This window comes from Tursiops truncatus, chromosome 3, assembly GCF_011762595.2.
Source record: "Tursiops truncatus isolate mTurTru1 chromosome 3, mTurTru1.mat.Y, whole genome shotgun sequence".
Classification (NCBI taxonomy): domain Eukaryota; kingdom Metazoa; phylum Chordata; class Mammalia; order Artiodactyla; family Delphinidae; genus Tursiops; species Tursiops truncatus.
Genome location: NC_047036.1, coordinates 159,837,161 through 159,861,999, shown reverse-complemented (window position 1 = coordinate 159,861,999; position 24,839 = coordinate 159,837,161). Strand labels below are relative to the sequence as shown.

Genomic DNA, 24,839 nt, shown 5'->3' with positions numbered 1-24,839 from the left:
CCCTGGTATAGCGTTCTTAGAAATGCCCTTGCTCCCGCTCTCTAATCTTGTTCTGTTTGTGCCCAGAATAAAAAAGCACAATGCAGAATGTGACCCTTAGCTGACCGAGCACTTGATTACACCTGAGATTTACCCACTGAGCAGCCCTCAGATGCGGCAGGGATGCCAGGCTCAGTTCTCTGGAGAGAGAGGGGTCTGGTGGTTCTGACTTAGGTCTGCCTGGGGCACTGCTCCATTTTTAACCCCTGTGAAATTCTCATTGCTCCTGGTCCTTTCCTGGGACCAGAGAGGCACCGTACTGGGCTCCAGCTTCTCCAGTGGACTTGGGTTTGGCAGCTCCTAGGGGGTGGCCCAGCCAGTGTCTTGGGGTAGAGCATCCTCCTTGCGCCCGCTCTGATTTCTCCTAAACTGCCCCAGCTGCCTTGTGCTTCTGTGTTTACTACCCAACTTGTTCTCCGCAGCGGTGTGGGGGGCAGGAGGACCCCCGCCAGCTTGGGAATGGGAAGGTGTCGGGGGCTGTGCCTCACCCAGGATGCTCATTTCCAGCCCCCGCAAGTGACCAGGGACTCTGATGAACAGCACTAACAAAACCACACTGCTCAAAGGCGCCTTCTCTATTCCTTCTGTGAAAACAGAAAAGATTTAAGGCGTTCCATCTTCCTGGTGGGAGTGTTGACGGGTGGGTGGCTCTTCTGGAGAGCATTTTAGCAAAACGTATCAAGAACCATAAAAATGTTCAGAGCCTTTGACCCACTAATCCCACTTCCGGGAAGCTGGCTGAAGAAAACCATCACCAGCATGGAAAAACCTGCACAAGTGACGTCTGTTTATGCTACAGAGAAACTGGAAACGGCGTCAGCATCCAACAAAGGAGAAACGTTTGAGTACATCACAGTGTAGCCACTTGGTGGAATATTACTCAACCATTAAAAATACTCCTTGTGAAAACTGCTGTGATGTGGAGAACTTGTAGTCTCAGTGATAGCGAAAAACAGCGCGCCAGCCACACGGCTACACACGCGTGTTCTGGAGACCATGGTGCCCAAGCGAGACACTCAGGGAAGTGCCCGCTTCAGGTCAGGGGCCTGAATTCCGTCAAACATCTTACGGCAAACGTTTTAAATCCATCTTCGCAAAGAGTCTTGGAGACAAGCTCAGCTTTTGTTAACCAGCAGCAGCAGGGCTGGCTGGTTGCAGGGAAGGTGGGCTCAGCATGGCCCCTGGAGGCACCACTCACCCAGCACCCCAGTCTCGGCCGACTCTGCCACAGGAGGTCTGAATCCGAGAGCGGGTATGTTAGTCCATCGGGCTGCTGTAACAGAATACCATAGACTGGATGGCTTATACACCACAGACGTTTACTTCTCACAGCTTTGGAGTCTGGGAAGTCCAAGATCAAGGCGCTGGCAGATTGGGTGTCTGGTGAGGGCATGTGCCCTGGTTTATAGACAGCTGCCTTCTTACTGTCATCACAGGGGGGAAGGGGTGAAGGAGCTCTCTGGGTTCTCCTTTATAAAGACACTAACCCCATCATGAGGGCTCCACCCTCATGACCTAATCACCTCCCAAAGGCCCCACCTCCGAATACCATCACCTTAGATTAAGGGGGTTAAGATTTAACGTGGACTTTGGGAGGACAAAAATGGTTCAGTCCATAGCAGGGGGATGGGCTGGTGATGGAGTCTTGGGAGTATAGATGGCAGCCTCCCCTTTTTGGAGCCAACCTGGCCTCCAGCAGCTGTAAGACGTGTATATATGGACCTGCTGCCCTGACCCTTCTGCACCCCGAGGGTTGCTGCGCTGGCACGCAGGGGAGCTGTGGGGTGAGGTGTTGGCTCGGGGAGGGAGTGTGCTGTCCTCTTTCCCCTTTCACGTCTGTCTCCGCCTCTCCCTGCCCCCTCGCAGATGCTTTCAGGAACATCTGTCTCGGGCATCACACAAGGTGACACCAGCTCTGTCTTGCAGGTAGCCAACGTGAATGCCAAGGATGGCACGTGCACGCTGAAGGACTGTGTGTACAAGGATGTGCAGAAGGACTGGCCCGGCTACTCAGAGGGGGACCAGAAGTTGCTGAAGCGGATGCTCATCCGGTAACTGCCTCCCTATCCCTGAGCGAGTTCCCAGCCCCTGGACCTGGGGCAGATCTCATCCCAAGGATGCTGGGGGGGCCTCATCTGGCCCCAAAGGCTGCAGGGCCCGCAAGCAGGATGGAGGGGTCTGTGGAGACTGCCTGGGTGGCCCACCGTGTCCTCCTGTAGGGTAAAGGCCAGCCCTTACCGAGTGGGGTGGAGGGTGTGAGTCACCATCTTGAACACCAGAATGCCCGGACAGAAGGCCCCAGACCGTTCCTTCTGCCCCCTCTTGCCCTTCCTGTCAAGGTTGCTTCCAAAACCTGCACATCCCCACAGGCGTCTGCTGCGGGCCCTCTTTCTTAAAAAGAGCCTCTCAAGGACGAGAAGCAGGGAGAAGCAAAACAAAACTCCCCACAGACAAGATTAAGCAGCATTAATTAAATGCATCCCCTCTCTGGTTAATTGGGACCCAAAGTCAGGAGTGGCCACGGTAGCTCTAGGGAGAAGTGGGTAAGTAGGCCCCCATCTGAGGCAAGCAATTAATGATTTCCTTCTCAATTGATGCCTGGCTCCGGAGCCCGGGCTGTGAAGTGAAGTGCTGTTCAGAACAGCCTGATATGCTAATTAGTCCTTAAGTGATTTCTCAGGGACTTGGAGCTATTTATGAAGGGTTTTGGGTTTTTTTTTGTTTTTTTGATTTTTTTTTTTTTTTAAGTTTAGCTGTTTAAAGCAGTAATTGCGTCTGGAAAGCAGAGCTGAGTCGGGGCCAGTCTAGGTGAACCCTGAGTTCCTCCTTGGCCCTGCGGGACACTCACCTGCTGTCCCGGGGTCACTGCTCTGGCTGTCTGGAGGTCTCTGGGTGCTCAGGGAGGCTGAGAGGAGATGGTCTCAGCAGAAGGTGCCCCCCCCGGCCCCCACTGCCCTCTCTGGGGGTCCTCTGTTGCCCCAGCAAAGCACATCCTGGGTAGGCAGTCACCTCCTGCAGGCGTTCACATCTATCACGTTTTTTGGCAAAGGGTTGAAATAGTCACTTACACCCACCCTAGTGCTTTGAGGTGGCCAGGGGCACATGGTGGGGGGCACCTTGAGGCTGCTTCCACTCTTCCTTCCTTCAGAGCCTCTCACTGGGTGCCTCGCTGATCTCAGACCCCAAGCGTCTTGTCCTCCCAGAGCTCCCAGGAAGGGGTGTGGCCGAGAGCAAGCAGCCTGTCTGTGTGTGAATGGGTGTGGTTTGTAGGAAACAGCGCCTGGGCTGAATCTTGAGGGGTGTTAGGTGGGAGGTTCCTAGGGATGCGGACTCTGGAGCTCAGTATAATGCCAAGCTCACGCTTCCTCCCTTGTTTTCGCTCTGGGCTGTCTGGATGCTCTTCTCTCCGTCTGCGTGGGCCGCTGGGAGAGCAGCCTCGCCACCGGAAGCCTCTTGGGAAGCCGACAGCTCCTACTGCCCTTGGAAGCGTGAACTGATTGGCGCGCAGAGGGCAGGGTCAATACCCCTGATGCCCGCAGCCACACAGAAGGTTTCTCCAGGCGCCCCTCTGCACAACTTGTTTTTCTTTAGGTTGCTCCCTTCCTGAAGAAAGCCCCAGTTATAGCAGGTCTTGATGCTGTGGTCTCACGGCAAGAAGGAAAAAAACAGGATCTTGGGGTGTTTCTGTTGTTACAGGCAGGGTGTGGGGACTTGTGTCACCCCAGGGGCTATAACACCTCCTTTTCCTACAGCTTGTTCTGAACTCGTACCTGACTTAAACATGCTCACGCTTCCAGGGTCTGCCTGGGCCCCCGTGGCTTTGCTCTGCACAGACGTGCACTCCCAGCATCTCGGCTGTTGACTTGGATGCTGCCCCTGTGCTTTTAGTCCCCACGTGTGTAGCTGCTTGGGCCTGGCCGGTCCCAGGAGGAGTCTGTGGACGTCGCAGTGCAGGATGAGGCCTCAACTCCACCTGGCCCTGAAATCAGTCACCCCGGCCTGCCCGTGTCCTGGCCTCACCTCCCCCAGGGCACAGCCTAGACAACCCGAGCCTCAGTCCGTCTCGCACGCATCATGCTTTCCCTGGAGTTGGTAACCTGCTTGGCCGAGTTGTTACTTCTCTGCTCAGCGTTCTGTGTCCTTCATGTCCAACCCCAAGCTCCCCGTGGTTGTGCCGTGGCCTTTTATCACTATCAGGGGATCAGGGGTTCCACCGGGAGCTGCCCCCGTCCCTTGCGGGTCCTTCTGTTCCTGGGTCTGTGATTCTGCCCTGGGGTTGAAGGGACGCAGCTCTTGGAGCATCTCTCAGAGGAGAGGGCTTTGGGAGCTCCATCTGTCATATATCTTCACGCCTGGGTGGCCGTCACACTGGATTGGCAGTTGGCGAAGTCTAGTCTTCCAGATTGGAAGGAACTTTCCCTCTATGTTGAAGACCTGGCCCCCGGAAAGCCACGGAGGTTCCCTTCCTGGCCCTGTATCCATCTGCATGGTCACAGGATGGCCTGGCGGGTGCTCTGGGACCGGCGCCCCAGCCCTTGCAGTCTGAAAACTTGCCTCGTCCTTCTTCCCGTCCTGGGCGTGGTTGTGAGAGGCCTCACTGTCCTCCCTCGCCCTTCCTCTCATTCTGCCACTGGGGGCTGTGCTGCACCGTTCACCATTGTCTTCCCTGTTGTTTCTTTTAATTTCTTCTACTTTTGGAAGATTTCTTCACCTTCTCCCTCTGTCTCTTTTTTTGCCATTGTTGCTAGTTCCCAAGGTGCAGCTCCCACTTCTCTCTAGTTCCAAAGCAGTCACCCCAAAATGAAACCCCACGTTAACAGCCACTCCCCGTTCCCCCTCTCCCAGCCTCACTAAGCTGCCTCTTGTCTTGGTGGATGTGCCTGTTCTGGATGTTCCATACAAATGGGATTATGTACTCCAGCCTTTTGTGTCTGGCTTCTTTCACTTGGATTAGGTTTTCGAGTTTCGTCCACACTGTAGCACGTGTCAGAGCCTCACTCTTTTTTATGGCCAGGTAGTATCCTATTGTGTGGGCATTTTGTTTATTCATTTGTCTGTCCATGGACACTTGGATTGTTTCTACCTCTTCATGATTACGAGTAGTGCTGCCATGAGCATTCCTGTACCAGGACATGAATGTAGCTGACATCGATTTTCAGTTCTCTCAAATATACACAGAGGAGTGGAATTGCTGGGCCATATGGTAATCCTGTGTTTAACTTTCTGAAGAACTGCCAAACTTTTTCTCAGTGGCCACGGCATTTTACATTCCCACCAGCAGTACTCAGTTCCAGTTTTTCTACATCCTCACCAACACTTGTTATTTTCCATTTTTTTGATTCTAGCCATCCTGGCAGGTGTGAAGTGGTATCTTATCATGGTTTTGATTTGTGTTTCCCTGGATGAATAATGATGTTGAGCATCTTTTCATGTGCTTATTGGCCATTCGTATGTCTTCTTTGGAGAACTGTGTATTTAAGTTCTGTGTCTGTCTAAGGCTATTAAGGATGGTGTTTTTCTCGCGGATTTAAAGTTTTCATCCCCTTACAGAGTCTCTCTTTCTTTTCAAATGCATTTTCCTGTCTATTTTGGGGTCTGACATTTGTTGCCTGGAAGCCCGGGTGCGCAGCCTCTTCAGGACTTTCCCATAGGCAACGCAGCCTCCTCAGGAGCACTGCTGAGGCGTTTCTGAATCCCCCATAGGCCCCTCTGTTTCCTCTTCTCCCGAGGCCACGTCTCTGTCCATCCTGTGTGGCCCGAGCATCCTGGAGAAGGCCTGGGCTCCTTCACTCCTGAACATGCTGTGGGCTCCCTTCCCTGCTGCCCCACAGCAGGCCGGGACCCAGAGCAGGGCTCTGGGGGGACAGCCTGGCAGGGGCCCCTCTGCTGAGGTTCCTGAGGCACCCATCCTGGGCCCATGGGGTTCTGTGGCCTGGGACTCTGTTTTCTTGGATCCTATAGGACAGTCACCACTTGTACTTCTGCATTGAATATCATTTCTCTCATTTCTCTCATTTCTCTCTCTCTCTTTTTTTAAATAAATGTATTTTATTTATTTTTGGCTGCGTTGGGTCTTCGTTGCTGCATGTGGGCTTTCTTTAGTTGTGGCGAGCGGGGGCTACTCTTCGTTGCGGTGCGCAGGCTTCTCACTGCGGTGGCTTCTCTTGTTGCAGAGCATGGGCTCTAGGCATGTGGGCTTCAGTAGTTGTGACACGTGGGCTCAGTAGCTGTGGCGCACGGGCCTAGTTGCTCTGCGGCATGTGGGATCCTCCCGGACCAGGGCTGGAACCCGTGTCCCCTGCATTAGCAGGCGGGATTCTTAACCACGGCGCCACCAGGGAAGCCCCCTCATTGCTCTCTTCTTCCCTTTCTCTTTTATGCCTTTTTAGTGGGGGCTTGAAAGAGAGTGGATGTAAATACCTGGTTCTCTGTCTTTAACCGAAAGCTCTGGTTGCTTCCACGTGGCTGGAGCAGCAGAGTTGCCCTCAGCCTCATGGATTGTGTTGCCCCAAGTGCCTGCATGTTTCGGGCCCTTTTCCTGTGGTTCTGCTTGCATTTCAGGCCACCGTGGAGGGGACAGCAGCAGTTGTCTAGAGTGTGGCTGTTGGTCAGGGGCTGGGCTCTGCTTGTCACTGGTTAGAGCAGCGCAGACATGGCCCTGGACCTCAGCTCAGCTTCCCTGCAGGGCGTGGAGGGCCCTCGGCACCACTCCCAGCACCTGGCCAGCTGCCTGGGCTCCCATGAAGCGCACAGTCTCCGGGAGTGCAGGAGGCTAAGCGGAGAGCCCCCTCCCCCCCGCCGAGCCGGGGTGACTGTCGGGGGCCTCCATTTGTGTGTCAGGCATTGGGGTGTTTCTTCTCTCTTCCTTGGCTACACTGTTGTGCTCGCGTCCCACCGGACTGGTGGCCACCCCTGCCATCCCTGGAGGTGCTGTGCCTGGGCTCCCAGGACGATGGGCGCTGAATCTGGAAGGCCCTCCCACCACAGACCAGGGCATCTCAGTCCTCTTCTGTGTTCTCTGTTTCTGCAGTGAGTGTTGTTTATTAGGATGACAGTTGTTTTTAAAAGTGAGGACCAGCACCCCAGTGACAGCAGCTCCCCTGGGGACACAGCATGGATCTTGAGTGTCTGGTCAGTTTTATATGGGTCCTTGGTCTCCATGGTAATGGGAGTCTAGATGAGTGGGTGGTCATCTGACCCTTCTCTGGGCGCAGAACACCCAACGGGACAGTCCTCCTGGCAGTGAGGCTGTGACCTTGGCCACAGGGCAGCTGTGGATAAACCCAGGGTGGAATGTGCTCAGGCTGCTCTCTGCCTGCCGGGCCCTGGTGGACCCATCACACTCAGCCCTGCTCTGGTTCTGCTCTGGAGTCAGGCCCTCCCCAAATCCCTGGGCGTGAATGGGACAGCGTGGTGTCAGTGCAGGGACAGGTGGGCGTGTGTGCGCCCCACAGGGCACTGCTGAGGATCCCTCCAACCCACCCTGCTTCTCCTTTGCAGGAAGTTGTGCCAGCCACAGAGCTCAGGCGGCCTCCCTGGGGACCTTGCGGCCAACAGTCCTGCGGGCGAGCACGGGAGCTCAGCCTCACCCCCTCAGGTAGGAGCGTGGTGGGGAGGGAGGGTGGGTCTCACCAGAGCCAGTGGGCCTGACCTGGCCTTGGTTCCTACGGAGCCTGTTGGGCTTTCGGCTCAGGGCTGGCAAGCTTTCTTGAATGAGTGAACAGCTGGCTGGGGGTTGGGTGTCCTGGGCCTGGGACTTGGTTATGGTTCCTTGGTTTACCTGTGGGTATGTGGCCGAGGGAGGGCAGGCTGCTGAACCACACTGAGCCTCCTGCTTTCTGCGTGGTGGGCGCTCCTGCCTCCTAGGGCTGTTGGAAAACCAGCCAGGGCGCAGTGGGGTCCTATGAGCCGTGGCCACGGCCATGTTAGTCAGTAGTCGGGAAGGGCATTTGGGGGGGCCTTGCTGTTGGGGGCTTGATCTTCAGCAATACCCGCCTCACCGTTGCTTGAGCTGTTTGGTGAAAGCTCTCCCCACCCACCTGCATGCTCTGACTTATGAGTCCCACGTCTCCATCCCTGCTTGGGAGAGGCCAGCCCCTCTTCTCCCTCTTCCTCCTCTGCCCTGGAGGCACCCAGCCTAGGCCCATGACCCTTAAAGCCTCCCCGTGGCTGTAGGGCCGTTGTGGAGAACAGAGGGCCTCGTTTCACTTGCGTCCCCACTGCTTCCCTCTGATCCTGGGTTGCCCATCTGCCTTCTTTCTCCCTACCGCTGCTTCCCTGGTCCTGGGCCACCTGGCCTGATCCTGGCTCCATTCCTGGGGTCTGGCCTTGCCTCACAGGCCTCAGTGTTCTTGTCTGTGAAATGGAGATGAAGCCTGCACCATGTCACAGGGTTGCCATGGGGATCCAAGTAGTCAGGGGCCTGGAGGTGTTGGTCCTGTCCTGTGGGGCTGCCCTGTGTCACTCAGATTTGGCTCTGTCACTCTTCCCATCGTCCAGGGAAGATGCTGAGCACAGTGGTGTTTTAGACCAGTTCCCAGAGGTGGCCCTTCTGGTCTGCAACCAGGTCCACTAATGACCCAGCGCCCTTCCTCCGCTCTGGTGGCCTCTGGGCCCAGCTGAGAGCTGAGACCCTGGGCAGGCAGCCCCGGCTGAGCTCTGGGCATCCTGGGCCTGGCTAGTGTTCGCGCGCCCCCATGTGGTCAGCGTGGGCCTTGCGTGTGGGCACTGGGTTTCCTCCGGGCCTGCGGTGCCCAGCCTCTCCCCAGTAACTCTAGGCACAGGCTCCCCTCTGAAATTGTCTCCTTTCCTTCCCAGAAACGGCCACAGCCTCCTGATTTCATCGACCCTCTGGCCAACAAGAAACCCAGGATATCGCACTTCGCCCAGAGAGGTCAGCCTGCAGTCAATGGGAAACTGAGTGTGCCCCACGGCCGTGAGGCCCTGCTTCCCACCCCGGGCCCACTGGCTGGTACAGACGCCCACCTGCCCCTGCGGCTGGAGCCACCACGGGCCCACGACCCCCTGGCCGACGTCAGCAACGACCTGGGCCACAGCGGCCGGGATTGCGAGCGTGGGGAAGTGGCCGCCCCGGCACCTACTGAGTGCCTCAGCCTGCCCCTGCTGACGGACTGTGCCCAGCCCAGCAGGCCCCACGGCGCCTCCTTGCACGGCAAGTCCAAGAAGAAATCCAAGAAGCACAAAGACAAGGAGAGGGCGGCTGAGGACAGGCACCGGCCCCGGCCGCCAGACCAGATGTCGGGCCCCCTTGGAGCCCCACCAGTCGCCCCGGGTAGGTGCCAAGAGGCAGGCCTAGGGGCAGGGGCTCTGCAGGAGGGTGTCGCCAGGAGCCTGAGCACTGGCCCCATGCCCACCGCCCTCACTCCACAGAGTGCCGAGAGGGCTGCCCACGAGCCCCCACTTCGGCTCAGCCTGCACATGAGGCCTCTTTGCCTCCTGTGTCCTCGCACCGGCTCGTCTGTGACTGCCCTGGCATTGTTATGCTGAGAGCCTCTTGCAGTCCTGTGTGTGCCAGGCCAGCTCTGGGGGCCAGGGGCTTGGAGCCTGACGAAGCTGAGGCTCACCGGAGGAGACATCACACAGGGAGAGCAACAGTTCCAGGGCCCAGCTCTGGCTGCGGGGAGGTCCCAGACACAGAGAGAGAACAGGGTGGGACTGGGGCTCAGGGAAGACAGTGGGGGGGCAGGTCCTGGTGGAGAGGGAGGTGGACAGCCCCTGGATCACCAGGGACCTGGTGTGGCCTGCTATGCGAACATTTCAGCCTATGGAGAAAGGGCTTGGGAGGTGGGCCCAGAAGGAGGTGGGAGACTGTCCATAGAACAACAGAAGGTAAGAGCCAGAACACGGTCTTGCAGTTGCAGCCTGTGGGGAAGCTGGCAGTGGAGAGACCCTCAGCAGGATGACGGGTGCAAGGCTGCCCAGGGCCATGTGCTGAGCAGGGAAACCTTCTCAGGCCCGGGGCACTGGGGAGGCGCATGGATGGGCTAGGATGGCGGTGGGGCTGGGGTCATGTCCCCCAGAGCCACCCCGCCTCCAGTTATAGCCCTAGGCACCTGAGCCGAGTACCCCTTGTGGCTACTGTCAACCCCAAGAATAATTCAGGAGGCTGCAAATAAGAAAATCGTGTATTTGAGGTCTTAAAAATTACAGTTTGGGAGACATAGATTCAGGTGAGCGCGAAAGAGTGTTCTGAGGAGGAGAAAGAGTCGGGCTTATAAAGACAAAAGCCACGCGTCTGTTAAAGGTTGCCTGGTGAGGATGGTTTAGCTCTGACGCAAGTCACAAAATATTTGTTTTAGGTTAGGGGTCCAGTAAGTAGACAGTGTCACGAGTGTTTTTAGGGTAGGGGGTCTGATGAGTAGATAGGCTGTCACAAGTTTCTGGCAGATGACTTCATTGGGTCAGAAGGTCAGATTCCATCTAGGCTGAGAAGTGCACAAGTCACACTTCCTTAATGGCCTCTTGGTTCCGTTTTTAGAGCGCTCTCTTAGCAATACGGACTCCATTGTGAATTTCCTTTCATGTAATTTAACCTTATCAGCATGTCCTGGCAACAGGCGCAGCCACGGGGGCCTCGTCACCTGCTGCAGCTTTCTGACGATTTCCTCAGGAGGGTTCCCAGCAGGGGGCATTCCTGGATGGGGTGGAGCCACTTCTCCTTAAGGCTCTTAAATTTGTCCTCACCTATCCTTCACGGGCTTGCCAGCCCCTCCCTCTGTGGCTGGAGGGCAGGTCCTGGAAGAGCAGGGTTGGTCCGGTGAAGTCGGACTTTGCAGTTCCGTCAAGTCCCCTGGTATTCCTCAACCCTGTTGCACGTTAGGCTTCCTAGCACCTGTGGGTGGGCCGCAGGGGAGAAGGCGGCCCGGTTCGAGCACACGCCATCTGATCCGGCTCCTCCTCAGGGAGACAGGCTCACGGGAGGAGACATCACACAGGGTCACAGAGACATCACTCAGCAAACTGCTGAGCAGCCGGGCAGCGCATTCTGCCCCAGATGGCAGAAGCGGATGCCGTGTGCTTCTGGCAGGGCCCTGGGCAGGAGCACTGTGGGGCCGGGCACCAGATGGGGCCAGGAAGATGCTGCCCAGGCCGGCCCGCACGCAGGGCTCAGATGGCTTTGGGTCCTGCCCGGTGTGCGTCAGCTCCAGGCAGCTCCTCCCCAAGCCGAGGTAAGAAAGTGACATTTGGGGTCAGGCAACCCAGGGAGTAGAGGCCCCAAGGAAAAGGAAAAGGGTAACTGAGGCACCAGAAGCCGGGTCTGGCGCCAAGTGATCCACCTTAAGCCGTCTCTCAGGCGGCTCAAATGATAGTGGTAATAGGTGGGTGCAAAGCCCCCCCAAGCTCCCAACACACACACACACACACACACACACACACACACACACACACACACACACACACACACACACACACACACACACACACACACACACACACACACACACACACACACACACACACACACACACACACACACACACACACACACCACACACCCCTGTTGTAACATGTTGTCCCCAAGCTCCCAACACACACACACACACACACACACACAACCACACACCACACCACACACCCCTGCTGTAACATGTTGTCCCCAAGCTCCCAACACACACACACACCACACCACACCACACCACACCACACCACACACCCCCCTGCTGTAACATGTGTTGTGACTCCTTCCTGGGTTGGGGGCATGTGCAGGCAGGAGCTACCCACCCACTGTTAACAATAGCGTTGTTCTCTGAATGCTCCCCCAGCCTTGCTGGAGAGCGCTCCAGGTCAGCCCCTGAGGAAGCTTCCTCGCCCTTATGTCCTGTGGGGCAGAGGGATGGGCATCTGTTTAACCCACCCTTCTGCGTGACACTGTCCCCCTAGTCTGGCCCTGCTGTCCCAGCCCTGCCCTGTGATCGCCTCTGACCCTGACAGGTGTGGCGGCCTCCACCTGTCAGGCAGGTGGCTCAGCTCAGCCTCCCTGTGGCCCCCACTCTCGAGGCCCCCCTCTGGCCATCTTCATCCCCCTATGCCACAGGCCCACTCCTGGGTCCTATGCCCACCCTCGTGCCTGCCCCCGACTCTTGCTCAGGCTGTGGATACCTCCTGTGGCCAGAGGGTGCCTTCCTGGGCAGGCTGGCGTGCTGGGTGGAGGGCTTGGGCTCAGCCAGGCCAAGCTCAGGCCCACTGACCCCTGTGTGGAATTGGGGGCACCCTCTCTCATTGGCACCCAGACCTGGGTCCTGCAGGGTGAACTCGCAGACATGTCCCTGCACCCCCTGCCCTGGGGAGGCACAGGAGAAGCTAGTGGAGGGGACACATGGGTGTGGGAACCAGCTCGGCTGGTGCAGGGGCAGCCAAGTGACAGCCGCACGCAGCCAGTGCCGGAGCAGGAGTGGGGACCACAAAGGTTTGCCACAGGCTGGACCCCAACAGTGTCTTGGGTGCCAGGTCAGTCTGACCCTAAGCCTCAAGGCGGAGCACCCCAGGAGGCCTGTCCTGTGTGGGGTGTGGGTGGTGGGAGTGTAGACTAAACCCTCATGTATGTGCCTGTTGGGCTGCATTCTGGGGAGGCCACAGCCTCTTCAAAGATGACACCAGGTCGGGGTGGGCTCCATCCACTGGTGGGAATTGCACCTCGCGCTGGAGTATAAAACCACAGGAGGGCTCAGCAAACTGCTGATCCACTGGGTGGGCTGCTTTCCTCTGAGAGAGGCACAGAAATAAGCACTCAGGATATGCTTCAAAGCGATCAAATTGCTTCTCAGTTGTGGGGAGGGGGAGGCCAGCTGGAACAGTTTCCCAGGGGAAGAGGACCGGACTGTAGCTTTGGTCGACTGCAGCCCGGGCAGGCCTCGAGCCCTGTGGACAGTCTTGTGTCACAGTCCCTGGCCTCTCAAGCCACCAGCCCAGCCCTGTTCCGGGGCTGCCCCTCTGATCCTGAAGTCCCATCTCTGGTGTGAGGAACGGGAGGATGGGGAGAGGGGGTGGCTCAGACCAGGGACCGGAGCCTGCAGAGCCTGCAACTCCATCCACGGGGAGAGGTGTGGACAGGAGCCAGGGCTGTCCCTGCTGGCCGTCTGTCTTTGTCCTGTAGGGCTGGAGCCCGGGATACCCCTGGGACTCGATTATCCAGGGGTCACCGGTTTTCAGCTTAGTGATCTTTTACACGAGGTCAGCGGAGGCGGCAGAGGCTCTGGACGAGTTGCCCAGGCTTTGCCCTGCAATGAATCCATCCTTTGGGGTGCTTGCTGAAAACGTACCGACGATGCCATCTCTGCACGGCTGTGCTTTGGGGACACACACCATGCTGCCTCGCCACTTCTCCCACGGGCTGAGGGCACTCCTGGCTGCAGCTGGACCCCCGAGGTAGCCAGACAGCACTTGCCCAGTGCTCATGCCTCCTTTGCCGATCCTGGCTCCCGCTACGTGGCCTCAGCAATCCTCTGCACGCAGCGTCCCTTCCAGGGCCTTCAGACAACAAGGCATCAACCTTCTGAGGATCTCACCGTGGACACACGAGCTGTGGACTCAGGAGTTATGCGTTTGCTCTTTGTAGGTTTAAATGGGACCTGCAGCAGCTCAAGTGTTCCCACGTCGACCTCGGAGACTCCCGACTACTTGCTGTGAGTACTTCCCTTGCCGGCTGTGCCTCTCCCCTCCCGGCCCCTGCCCTGCACGTTAGCAGAGGCAGAGCTGACCCCAGGCCATGTGTGTGAATTCCTGGCCCAGTCTGCGCGAGGTCAGGGCTGCTTCCTGGGTGGGGCCGGCCGCAAGGCTGTGGGCACTTCCAGGCTCTCTCCTGCCGCCCCCTGAGCCCCTCCTGCCCCTCTCTCTGGTCTCTCCAGAAAATACGCCACTATCTCCTCCTCGGAGCAGCGCCAGAGCTACAAAAACGACTTCAATGCTGAGTATAGCGAGTACCGAGACCTGCACGCCCGCATCGAGCAGATCACGCGGCGCTTCACGCAGCTCGATGCCCAGCTCCGGCAGCTCTCCCAGGGCTCCGAGGAGTACGAGGTAGAGCCCTGCCCACGCACATCCAACGGCTCTGCCCGGGGCTGGCATCCTCGGGCACGTTCTGGGCTGAGGGCCCTGCTCGCCCCTCCTTCCCACTCCCCAAGTGGTTTAGGCCTGTCCCTGGAGCTCAGCGTCCTCAGCAGTGGGGCCGGTGTGACCGAGTCCGCAGGTGGGAGATGACCCACGGGGGTGGGGGCGGTGTTCCGAGCAGTGGAGACAGCGGGGAGCAGCGGGCTGGGGTGCCTGTGTCCCCAACTCTGAGAGCACCTGGGGTTCCCTCTGCAGCCCACTACCCACGTCACACGAGAATTCTCAGTCCCCCAGCCAGGAGGGGCTGGCCAGGCCACACCCCACGGCCCATCAGAGCTGTCACAGACACAGTGGGGGGTGGGAGGGGATGGAGGGAACTTGGGGTTCCCCCGCCCCAACCCTCTTCCTCTGGCCAAGGGCACCTGGGTTCCCCAAGCCATCCCACGTGGGAGCTCACTGCAGGGGGCTTGGTCACCAGCCCTGGGACGCCAGCCCTCCCCCTTGTGCCACCTTTCAGCGCTGGTTACCTGACTGCAGGGCCAGCCCTGATTAATCGTGGTGTTGGGGCCATCACCCCTGGTGGAGGCCACTTGGGTTTCCAGAGGAGATGGCTCGTGATTGGGGCAGAGAAATGGGGCCTCTGAGGGTGTAGGACAGAAAATCCTCAGGGCATCTCTGTCTTCCCTCCTCCCTGCAGGCCCCACAGGAACACTCCCCAGGTGGTCAGGGGGCCTCTGCGCTTGGCCTTGAACGGTGCACAGGCCAGCTGGGTGCGAGGGAAGGGGGCCGTCCCATCTGCTCTTTGCCTCCTCCAGAGGCTCTGACCAGCCCGCCCCTCCTACCGCGTGGCCTCATGCTTGTCCCTGAGGCTGGGTGCCTGCCCCTCGCTCCCCTGGCCCAGCTTCCTCCCCCACCTCCTGCCCTGCTCATCCCCCAGCCTGCCCCCTGCCCCTCCTCTGTGCTTCCTCACGCCATCACGCCATGCTGAGGCCATTGTCGCCCAGCATGCGGTGACCTTGCAGGTCGCAGGTTATCAGGGAGAAGGGGACATTCAGTTGGGGTGTCCTGCAGGTAATGCATTGTTCGCTTTCTCTTTTGTTTTTCCTCCAGACTACTCGTGGGCAGATTTTACAGGAATATCGAAAAATCAAGAAGGTGAGTCTGCATCCCTTTGTTGGGGTAGGTGGGGTGGGGTCAGAAGCTGTTTCAAGATGAGTGGCGCCAAGGTCTGGGAGAGGAGGGAGGGAGGAAGGGTCTCACTGGGCTGGTCTCAGGCCCTCGGAGTAGCCCCCGTCCCTGGTCACAGCTGAGGAGCTGAGCCTGTCGTATGAGCTTGGGTGCAGCCCCCACCCCCGCTCTCCCAGTGTTTGATGGGCACAGCCCCAGGTCCTTTCCGCCTCCCAACCTTGGGCTCCCTGACAGTCTCCTGCGATGTGGTTCCACAACAGCAGCTCACGTTCCTGAGGGCCACATGTGCCAGGGCGGCTCCCTGCCAGCCAAGCCCCAGCCCAGCGTGGAAGCTTCATGACCTATCTTGCCTCAGCCTCTCACCCTGGCTGTGACGGTTTCCCAGGGTGGAGCCGAGGGGCGGAGCAGGGGTCCCCGTCACGGCATGGAGAGTTCAGGCCGCAAGCAGGGCGAGTGGGAACCTGGGGCAGCCAAGCGGGGCAGCTCGAGTTCGGGTTGGGCTCTCAGCCTTGGCCGTGTGGGCGAGTGTCAGCCCGGCCGCTCTCTTACAGACCAACACCAACTACAGCCAGGAGAAGCACCGCTGCGAGTACCTGCACAGCAAGCTGGCCCACATCAAGAGGCTCATCGCTGAGTACGACCAGCGGCAGCTGCAGGCCTGGCCTTAGCTCAAGGCCACAGGGCAGGAGGCCCCACCCAGCCAGCCAGGCCAGCTCACCTCACCGGGCTGACCGTTCTGGATGGTGGGGGAGCTGGGGGTGAGGGGGAGCTGAAGATGAGGAAACAAGAGATTTATTTGGAAAAATAAACGTGAGGAAGACGCATTCATCTGAGCCAGGAACGCCAGCTTTCAGGGGAGTCCCTGCAGCCCTGGCGCCCACAGGTCACACAGACCCAGGTGGGGTGTCCACCTCCCCCGGGGCCCCACACACCTCCTGAGCAGCCTCCCCACCCAGATGGGCTCCCCAAGAAGCCCACCTCCTCGCCAGCCCCCCCCCCCCCCCAGGGGCTTCAGCTTCCTATCAGTGAAAGACTCCAAGGCCGGCCTGCCTGCCTGCCTTTTCTAGTTTTATACAAAGACAGCCACTTTTAGCTACTGCTTATGAGACTTGAGTCTATTTTTATACGAAAGAGAAAGCATCTTTTTTCTAAACCTGTGCCTCCCCTCCTTGGACGCCCAGGGTCTAGGCGCTGCCCTGTGTCCTTTCTACAGTATTACAGATGCTCGGGAAGTTCGGCATTGTTCTGCGAGCTCCAGGGCTCCCAGGAGAGAACCCGTGGTGGGCGGGCAGGGGTGCCTCTCCCACGCTGGTCTCCCTCACACACAGCCTCTCCCTGGCTCTAAGAGGGTGGGCAGCGCAATGCGACCCCCGCAGCTCTATTTGGAAAACTCCAGCTGGTCCAGGAGCAGCTGCTGGGAGCCACCAGGCCCGCCCTGCTATTCCAGGCCCTCAGCTGTCAGGGGTCACTGGGAGTTTCTGTGCTTGTAGCCCGCGCTCTGTGGCAGCAGTGTCGGATTTTATTTTACTGTCTTCTCAATTCTCCCCTTTGCTGCTGCTCTTCGTTTCGCACTGTTGAGACCAAGTGGTCTCCATGCTGTTGACCTCGCCCCGCCCCTCAGCCCACTTGTGGGTCCTGGGGTCGTCTTTGCAGAGCCGCCACGGGGTTTGCACTCAGGGAGGGGCTGGGGGGTCAATAGAGCCGGGGGCGGGGGGGCGGGGGGAAGAGTGAGCTCGGAAAAGGTGCCGGATCCACCCATTTTGGGGGTGCTGGCCCGAGGACACCCCAATTGCTGCTTAGTCACTGTGCCTAGTCTAATGTCCCCCAGGGCGTCAGGGGGCGTGCGTGTTTGTGTGTGAGGGACCCCCGGGTGCGGTGGGGTCTAAAGCGAGCGTTCACATGAATTCAAAGCCGTGTTCAGCGAAGCCACAACTGGGGAAGGTCATGGGGGTGGTTGCAGCCCACAGCCCAGAGGTCACGGGGGGCGGAAGTGCTGCCGGGAGCAGTAGCAAGGGAGAGCGGAAATGCTCACGTAGACACGTCTAGTTTTCTGAGCTGTGGCGGTGTCTCCTGATGGCTTCCCAAAGAGCAGGCACGCCTGCATTGTGCCCACCCCACCCCAGAGTCTCTGTGGGACCCCTGGGGTGCCTGGAGTGCCGAGGATGCTGATCCTTTCTGTTTCAACAGCTGTTGTTTTGTTTCTCATTTGGGATGGAGAGGGGGAAGGGCTGAGCACACCCTGGGACCCCAGGTTCCCCCGACAGCCATCTTGTACTCAGCCTGGACGTGCAGACTCAGGTGAAATGGGAGCACTCAAGGAGGCCCCACCCTGGAGGGCCGAGCGGCCCTCTGCCCTGGGATCCAGTTCAAGGGACTCTCAGTTCAATTTCCTCCTCCTCATTGTTTTTTATTGTTGTTGTTTATTTTCTCCTTTTAAGGAATCATGAAGCTAAGAAAAGTTTTGTGCTTTGGGGGTTGATGGACAAAAGTTCTAGCTGATTAAATATGGTCTAACTTATTGATACTGTTTTTTTTTTTTTCCTTTTAATATTGTACTGTGGAGAAAAACTTTTGAGCCATGGAGTTGGTGTTTACAAGAACTTTTCACTTTTGCCAAAATGTTACAATTGAAAGGCATCTGCATCTTTAGTTTCCTAATATTTTCTTAAAAGAACTAGTGTCCTTTTTGTACACTAAACAGGTGAATGCTGATTTTTTTCATCCTATAATAAATTTCACTGAACTGAACCTGTAGGCCCAAGCTGGAAGTGTATGTGTCATTCCCTGGGGGCAGGCGGCTGGTTCTGTGTTGGGGTGGGCTGGGGTGAGGAGGCATGGTGATGGGCGGGGCACAGGCTAGTACTGCCAGAGCCACTGCCCAGGAATGAGGCGGGCAGGTGGAGGGCTGAGCTGAGGCGGAGGGCCCTGCAGGTAGGTGCCAGAGCAGGAGGCCAGACAGCCTGGTCATGGGTGAGAAATGTCAAGAGATGGGAGGTGGAAGCAGCGGGGAGCCATGGCCGGTGTATGAGAAGGGCAGTGCCCCCGTGGAGTGTGCAGGGTGGGCTGGGCCAAGCAGGGGGTCCCCGGGGCTCCCACAGGGCCAAAGCCCCCAGTAGGGGGGCCACATGGGGCAAAGGGAGTGCCCTTATTTGGGGTAACAAGCTGTGACTGATGAAACGGCAATGAGTAACAGCACTGCTTGATTATTCCTCCCAGGCCACACGCTGGGGTGGGGGGGTCCCCTTGCCTCCCCCCCATGGGGACACGGACACCAAGGCCCAGTGGAGCCCCACTGGCTCAGGACACCAGCCGGATGGCCATCCTTGCCCCTTGTTCTAGGTGAGGAGAAGGCAGGGGGCAGGTTCTACCCTCCAAGGACACAGTGGGGGGGAATGTTTATTTTAGGAAGGAAAAACAAAGAATAAGACCAGGATTAAAGGGGTCCAGGGGTCAGGGACTGTGGGCCTTAGCCTCTCTGGTGGCCCTGCTGGCCAGTGGCCTTGGCCTGAGTTCTGAGGCGGCCCAGGAATCTGAGGGGCGCGGGAGGGGAGGTCAGGCAGGCCCTGTGGGGCAGAATGTACCCTGCTCCCCCCAGGCAGCCTGTCCATGCTGTTCTAAGGGGTAACAATGTCCCTGCTGCCACAGCCCCAGGCCGAGGGCCGACACCTGCCTCCTTCGGCCTCCCGCGCCTCAGCCTTGCGTTGCCTACCTGCCTCCCCCATGGCCCCCACGCTGCCCCGTGGCACCATGGCCACAGGCGGTTCCCTGACCATCCTTTCCCGAGCCGACGGCACCTGAGTCCAGTCCCTCAGGGGCCCAGCAGGGTCTTCCCACCCTCACGACCTGCACTGTGGCCAAGGGGCTTGGGGTCACCCACCGGCCCCTGCCACTTGCCAGACAAGAACATCCTGCACCCAGATCCTGTGGCCCCTCCTGTGCACCGGGCTCCATCTGGGCGCTGGCACCCAGCAGTGACCTCAGCAGCTTTGCCCTTGCCCTCGGAAGCCTGCAGTCTGGTGGGATCGGGGGTCTCCAGTCGCTCACTGCTCACCGCCAGGCAGCACACTCACCCCGTGTCACACACCCAGGCGGTCCCCACAATGGACTTACAGCACCAACTGACGGCTTGGAATCAAAGCAGCCACGTCCCTCCCAGCTGCCCCAACACTGACCCTCCAGGGATCCTGCCCGGGTCCGCTCTGCCCCCACCACCCTCCTGCCAGCACCTCCCACAGGTTGTCCTGTGAGTGCTGGGGTTTCCCAGGGCTGGGTCTTTGGGGACCTTTCTGTACCCATTCCTGTGACATCACACACAGCCTGAAGGCACAGCCCCCCGTAGATTCTCCGACACCAACTGGAGGTCCAACAGTTCCATTATCAGGTCTGGCATCAGACCCCACAGGTGAAGGGGCTCAGGCCCCCACTTCAGACACCTGCCACAAGTCCCTGGCCACCCAGACTTCTGACCAACCCGCTATAAATCAGGGGTTCCCTCCCGCCCCCTCAGAGGTTTGGTGAGTTGCTAGAATGGCTCACAGTGCTGAGGAAAACACTTCAACAGCCGAATGGAGGAGAAGCCAAGAGCAGGGTGTGGGGAATGGTGCAGGGCTGCCATGACTCCTCCAGGTGGGCCACCCTCCCAGCACCTCCATGTGTTCCCCCGAATCCTGTTGTTTAGGGGTTCTTTTTACAGAGGTTCCATTACATAGGCATGATTGAGTAAATCGCTGGCCGTCGGTGATTTTTTTTTTTTTTTTTCTAATTTTTGGCCGCACCACACAGCACGCGGGATTTTAGTTCCGCGACCAGGGATCTAACCCTCGTCCCCTGCAGTGGAAGGGCGGAGTCCTAACCACTGGACCACCAGGGAAGCCCCTGGCCATTGGTGACTGAACTCAATCTCCAGCCAGGAACTGGGGACAAAACCCAAATATTTATTATAAAGAATTCTCTGTCCCCAGCCCTGAGGGTCTGCCCTGGTCCCCAAACTGCCTCCCTCTCCCTCACACCCAGCCCCGTTTCATCTGCCCCTGAAACCAGTCCCCCAGGTTTTTGCCCGGGCAGCTGCTCTTCAAATCGTTGATAGGAGATGTCTGGTTATCTCAAGACCCCTTCCAGCAGCCACCTCCTCCAAGCAGTCTGCCCTGCCCACCCCTGCCTCTTAGGTCCCTCTGGCTGGGAGTGCCCCAAGTCCACTTCTGAATCCCCTACACTGGGGCTCCTTGAGGGCAAAGCCTGGACCAGAGTCTTCGAGCCCCCACTCCCCAAGGCCAGGCTCTGACCAAGTTTCCTGCAAACGTTCCCAACGATCCACCTTTTGGGCCAGCTCCAGTGGTGGAAACTTTCCAGCCGGAGGAGGCCGCTTGTTTTGGAAAGTTCCTGGGGGAGCCGCCCCCGCCCGCCTGCCGAGTTCCCACGCTCCTTTATCACTGGGCGCTTAGAGGGGCTCAGTGCTTTGCAGGCCTAGCTCCTCCCAGCTGGCCACCTCTGCCCTGCCCATCCGCTTCCCTCCCTTCCCCACAGAACAGTCTCTCCCCCTGCCCCCACTCCAGCCCGGCCCTATCAAGCCCTCCTGCTATAGGTGAGGACACCGAGAACTCGAGGACTCGCAGCCACTCCCGCTCCATGCGAGCCCTGTGGGGGTGGAGTGCCTGGTGGGTGCTGCTGCTCAGGAAGTGGGAGGAGGAGGCAGCCTGGGCTGGAGGAGCGTCTCGCGTTGAAATTCGAATCCTGACTTAGTCTTCTGCCTCAGTGTCCCGTGCCTCAGTTTCTCCAGAGACGCGCCCCCTGGTCCCCCTCACGCAAACAATGAGCTTCCTAACCTAGCTCCACCTCCTGCCTTGTGGTTGGGGCCTGGCGCTCACTTACAACCTTAAAGTCCTCTTTTGTAAAATGGGAATAAGCGGCCGCGGGCCCTAAGTTAATCACGCGCGCCGAGCTAGGGCCGGGGCGGCGGGAGACGGGGGTGGGGGTTGGCTGCGGCCCACGTGATTGCCGGGCCGGGGACCAGATAGCCGCGGAAGCTCCGGGCAAAAGGGCCTCGAACCCAAGCCCCACAGCCGGTGCGCGCCCTCCCCCTCGCGAGCGCCCCTCCTCCCCTGCGCGGGCGGAGCGAGGGGCGGGGCGGGGGTGGGGCCGCGGCTCTTTTCTCTGGAGTTCGCGCGCCCGGAGCCCTAGCTGTCCCCTGCTGTGCCAGCCGACTCCGCGCCGGTGAGTGCCGCCCCAGGAGGGGTGCAGGCTCCCCGGGGACCGAAGTCGGCTTGGCCCGGCCGGTTCTCGGGTCCCCTCTGACCTCCTGGCAACCCCGTGCCCCCAGCTCGTCGCGATGGAGGCCGCAAGTGAGTTCGTGGTCGAGAGCCCCGACGTGGTCTACAGCCCCGAGGCCATCGAGGCGCAGTATGAGTACCGGACGACGTGCGTCAGCCGCGAGGGCGGCGTCCTCAAGGTAAGCGAGGGACCGACCGGGCGGGCCATGGGACTAGGGGGAACCAGGGAGCCGGGAGGGAGCGGGAACTGCCCAACTTCTGCGACTCCCGCCGTGCAGTGAGGCGGGAGGGGCCTGCGGCCCCGCGGCTCACCGAGCTGCCCGCCCTCAGGTGCACCCCACGTCCACGCGCTTCACCTTCCGGACCGCCCGGCAGGTGCCCCGGCTCGGGGTCATGCTCGTCGGCTGGGGCGGGAACAACGGCTCCACGCTGACCGCTGCCGTGCTGGCCAACCGACTGCGCCTGTCCTGGCCCACGCGCACCGGCCGCAAGGTGGGGGGTCGGGCGAGGCTCGGTCGGAGAGAAAGCTTCGCAGGAATCCATGCGGAGGGGGAGGGGCTCGACGGAGGAGTGGGCCCGCAGTGGGCAGGGTTTCTGGCTGTGGGCTGACTCCGGGGAGGGGCTTCCGCGGGTGGGCGGGGGGAACTCCTCAGGGGTCTTGCGGGGGCGGAGCCTAAGGTGTGGGAGGGCTTCGGGGTGGGACCTCAGGAGCGGAGCGGCTTCCGCCCCGGCTCGGAGCGCCATGGGGAGGTGCCCCAAAGTAGGGCGGGGCTTGAGGGTGCCGATAGGGGTCCCGGCCAGCTCGTGGCCCACGCCACGCCCACCCTTCACTCAGCCCCCTCTGCCCACCCCCCCAACCCAGGAGGCCAACTACTACGGCTCGCTGACGCAGGCGGGCACTGTTAGCCTGGGTCTGGACGCCGAGGGCCAGGAGGTGTTCGTGCCCTTCAGCTCGCTGCTGCCCATGGTGGCACCCGACGACATCGTGTTCGACGGTGGGCGGGGCCCTGGGTCGGGGGTGGTGTGGGAGGCGAGGCCTAGAGGGGCCCAGGATTGGGGCCGGGCCGAGCTTGAGGGTCCCCCCCAGGCTGGGACATATCGTCGCTGAACCTGGCGGAGGCGATGCGGCGCGCGCAGGTACTGGATTGGGGGCTGCAGGAGCAACTGTGGCCGCACATGGAGGCCCTGCGCCCGCGGCCCTCCGTCTACATCCCCGAGTTCATCGCAGCTAACCAGAGCGCGCGCGCCGACAACGTAATCCCGGGCACGCGCGCGCAGCAGGTGCAGCCCCACCCCGCGTCCATTACCCCTGCCACTTGTCCTCCCTCCCCACCACCTGTTACCCCTCTTTTGTCCCCATGCTTCCATCCCGAGGGTCCAGGTCCCACTTTGCACTTGGGGAACTGAGTGGCCCAGGCCTCCAGAGGTCGGGGGAGCCTGTACAACCTCCTCCCCCTCCATCCCCCCCCTCCCCCAGCTGGAGCAGATCCGTAGGGACATCCGCGACTTCCGGTCCAGCGCCGGACTGGACAAAGTCATCGTGCTGTGGACAGCGAACACGGAGCGCTTCTGCGAAGTGGTCCCGGGCCTCAATGACACCGCTGAGAACCTGCTGCGCACCATCCAGGTGGGCGCGCCCAAGGGGTGGGGTAGGCTCAGGGCCAGCCCCCACGGACTTCTCTGTGCTGACTGCTCGCTTCTGCCCGCAGCTGGGCCTGGAAGTATCGCCCTCCACCCTCTTTGCCGTGGCCAGCATCTTGGAGGGCTGCGCCTTCCTCAATGGGTCCCCACAGAACACACTGGTGCCTGGTGCCCTCGAGCTTGCATGGCAGCGCCGTGTCTTTGTGGGTGGAGACGACTTCAAGTCGGGGCAGACCAAGGTCAAGTCTGTGCTCGTGGACTTCCTTATTGGCTCTGGCCTCAAGGTGTGTGGGCCTGGGGGGCTGCTCAGCTCAGTATGGGGGGGCGTGGACCCCGAGGGGTGGGCTTGTGTGCTGCGGGGCCTGCAGCTGCCACGGGTCTCCTTGCCCCCGCAGACCATGTCCATCGTGAGCTACAACCACCTGGGCAACAACGACGGGCAGAACCTGTCGGCGCCGCCACAGTTCCGCTCCAAGGAGGTGTCGAAGAGCAGCGTGGTAGACGACATGGTGCACAGCAACCCAGTGCTCTACTCGCCGGGCGAAGAGCCCGACCACTGCGTGCGTGGGGCGCAGACGCGGCAAGGGGCGGGGATGGGGTGGGGTGGGGCGGTGCTCCCCACAGAGAAGGGCAGGGACCCGTGTGACCTCGTGCCGCCCCCCAGGTGGTCATCAAGTACGTGCCATACGTGGGTGACAGCAAGCGTGCCCTGGATGAGTACACATCGGAGCTGATGCTGGGCGGTACCAACACGCTGGTGCTGCACAACACGTGCGAGGTGTGGGGCAAGAGGGGGCAGGAGTGGGGCTGCCCACCAGCCCGGCCCACCTCCTGACCCGCTGGCCCCACAGGACTCACTCCTGGCCGCGCCCATCATGCTGGACCTGGCCCTGCTGACTGAACTGTGCCAGCGTGTGAGCTTCTGCACCGACATCGACCCGGAGCCGCAGAGCTTCCACCCGGTGCTGTCGCTGCTTGGTTTCCTGTTCAAGGCACCGCTTGCACCACCGGGCAGCCCAGTGGTCAACGCGCTCTTCCGCCAGCGCAGCTGCATCGAGAATATCCTCAGGTGTGCCCCGACCTTGGGGATCCCCACCTATGGCCCAGATATCCACTGGCGGGGCTGTGCACAGAGCCTAGGGACTGCAGGGCAGTCTTGGGATCTGGCCCCGCTGAGCCGTGACCATCTCTCAGGGCCTGCGTGGGGCTCCCGCCGCAGAACCACATGCTTCTGGAGCACAAGATGGAGCGCCCTGGCCTCAAGCAAGTTGGGCATGTGGCCACCGCCTGCCCCGTGCCTTGCAAGAAAGGATCAGCGCCAACTGCCCCCAATGGCTGTACTGGTGACGCCTATGGGCACTCACAGGCTGAGGCACCCCAGATGCCCACCACCTAAGGCCATGGCCATACAGCTCCCCTGTAGCTCCTGCCCCCATTGCTCCTCAGCAGGCGACCCTTCCAGGCTCCCTTCAGACAGACAATAAAGCCAGTGCCACTGAGCCACACCTGTGGATTCTTGGTGCCTGCGACCTAACCCTAACGGCCCCCAATACCAGCCACATCTCCCTTTTCCACCAGCTGGACTTCTACCTACCCTTCCAAACTCTGCTGTCCCAACTCTCAGGGGCTTTCCAGAAC

The 24,839-nt window shown here is 59.9% G+C and overlaps 3 protein-coding genes across 8 annotated transcripts in view; 2 read left to right on the top strand and 1 right to left on the bottom strand.

The window, feature by feature from the left end:
- ELL (elongation factor for RNA polymerase II) overlaps positions 1–18,042 on the top strand; it is an 80,400-nt gene extending 62,358 nt beyond the window's left edge. For 2 of the 4 annotated variants that reach the window (XM_073803077.1, XM_073803079.1), the window contains 7 exons: positions 1,966–2,090; positions 7,540–7,636; positions 8,857–9,331; positions 13,616–13,682; positions 13,905–14,076; positions 15,217–15,261; positions 15,802–18,042. In XM_073803077.1, coding sequence (XP_073659178.1) covers positions 1,966–2,090; positions 7,540–7,636; positions 8,857–9,331; positions 13,616–13,682; positions 13,905–14,076; positions 15,217–15,261; positions 15,802–16,056 — 1,236 coding nt within the window. In that variant the 3' untranslated portion in view covers positions 16,057–18,042. Of the gene's footprint in view, positions 1–1,965; positions 2,091–7,539; positions 7,637–8,856; positions 9,332–13,615; positions 13,683–13,904; positions 14,077–14,803; positions 15,194–15,216; positions 15,262–15,801 lie in introns of those variants that run through there. The other 2 variants (XM_033853961.2, XM_073803078.1) reach the window with 2 other exon arrangements.
- Positions 1–24,839, bottom strand: part of UBA52 (ubiquitin A-52 residue ribosomal protein fusion product 1) — a 142,723-nt gene that overhangs the window by 94,853 nt on the left and 23,031 nt on the right. The window lies entirely within an intron of this gene.
- On the top strand, positions 18,486–24,826 carry ISYNA1 (inositol-3-phosphate synthase 1). 3 transcript variants are annotated; one of them, XM_033853959.2, is made up of 11 exons: positions 21,352–21,504; positions 21,611–21,739; positions 21,891–22,052; positions 22,423–22,555; positions 22,648–22,841; positions 23,038–23,187; positions 23,270–23,485; positions 23,597–23,761; positions 23,866–23,979; positions 24,053–24,270; positions 24,396–24,725. In XM_033853959.2, exons 2-11 carry the CDS (start codon positions 21,620–21,622, stop codon positions 24,595–24,597), a joined length of 1,674 nt encoding a protein of 557 aa, XP_033709850.1. In that variant the 5' UTR covers positions 21,352–21,504; positions 21,611–21,619; the 3' UTR covers positions 24,598–24,725. The 3 variants fall into 3 exon arrangements, with proteins under 3 accessions (XP_033709849.1, XP_033709848.1, XP_033709850.1); XM_033853958.2 differs by lacking the exon at positions 21,352–21,504 and adding an exon at positions 18,486–18,633 and having other exon boundaries at positions 24,053–24,826; XM_033853957.2 differs by having other exon boundaries at positions 21,351–21,504; positions 24,053–24,826.

Coding starts and splice junctions, on each gene's coding strand:
- ISYNA1 (XM_033853958.2), top strand. CDS start 21,620: ATGGAGGCCGCAAGTGAGTTCGTGGTCGAGAGCCCCGACGTGGTCTAC. Junction 23,188..23,269: donor ACCTGCTGCGCACCATCCAG/GTGGGCGCGCCC, acceptor TTCTGCCCGCAG/CTGGGCCTGGAAGTATCGCC. Junction 23,486..23,596: donor TTATTGGCTCTGGCCTCAAG/GTGTGTGGGCCT, acceptor TTGCCCCCGCAG/ACCATGTCCATCGTGAGCTA.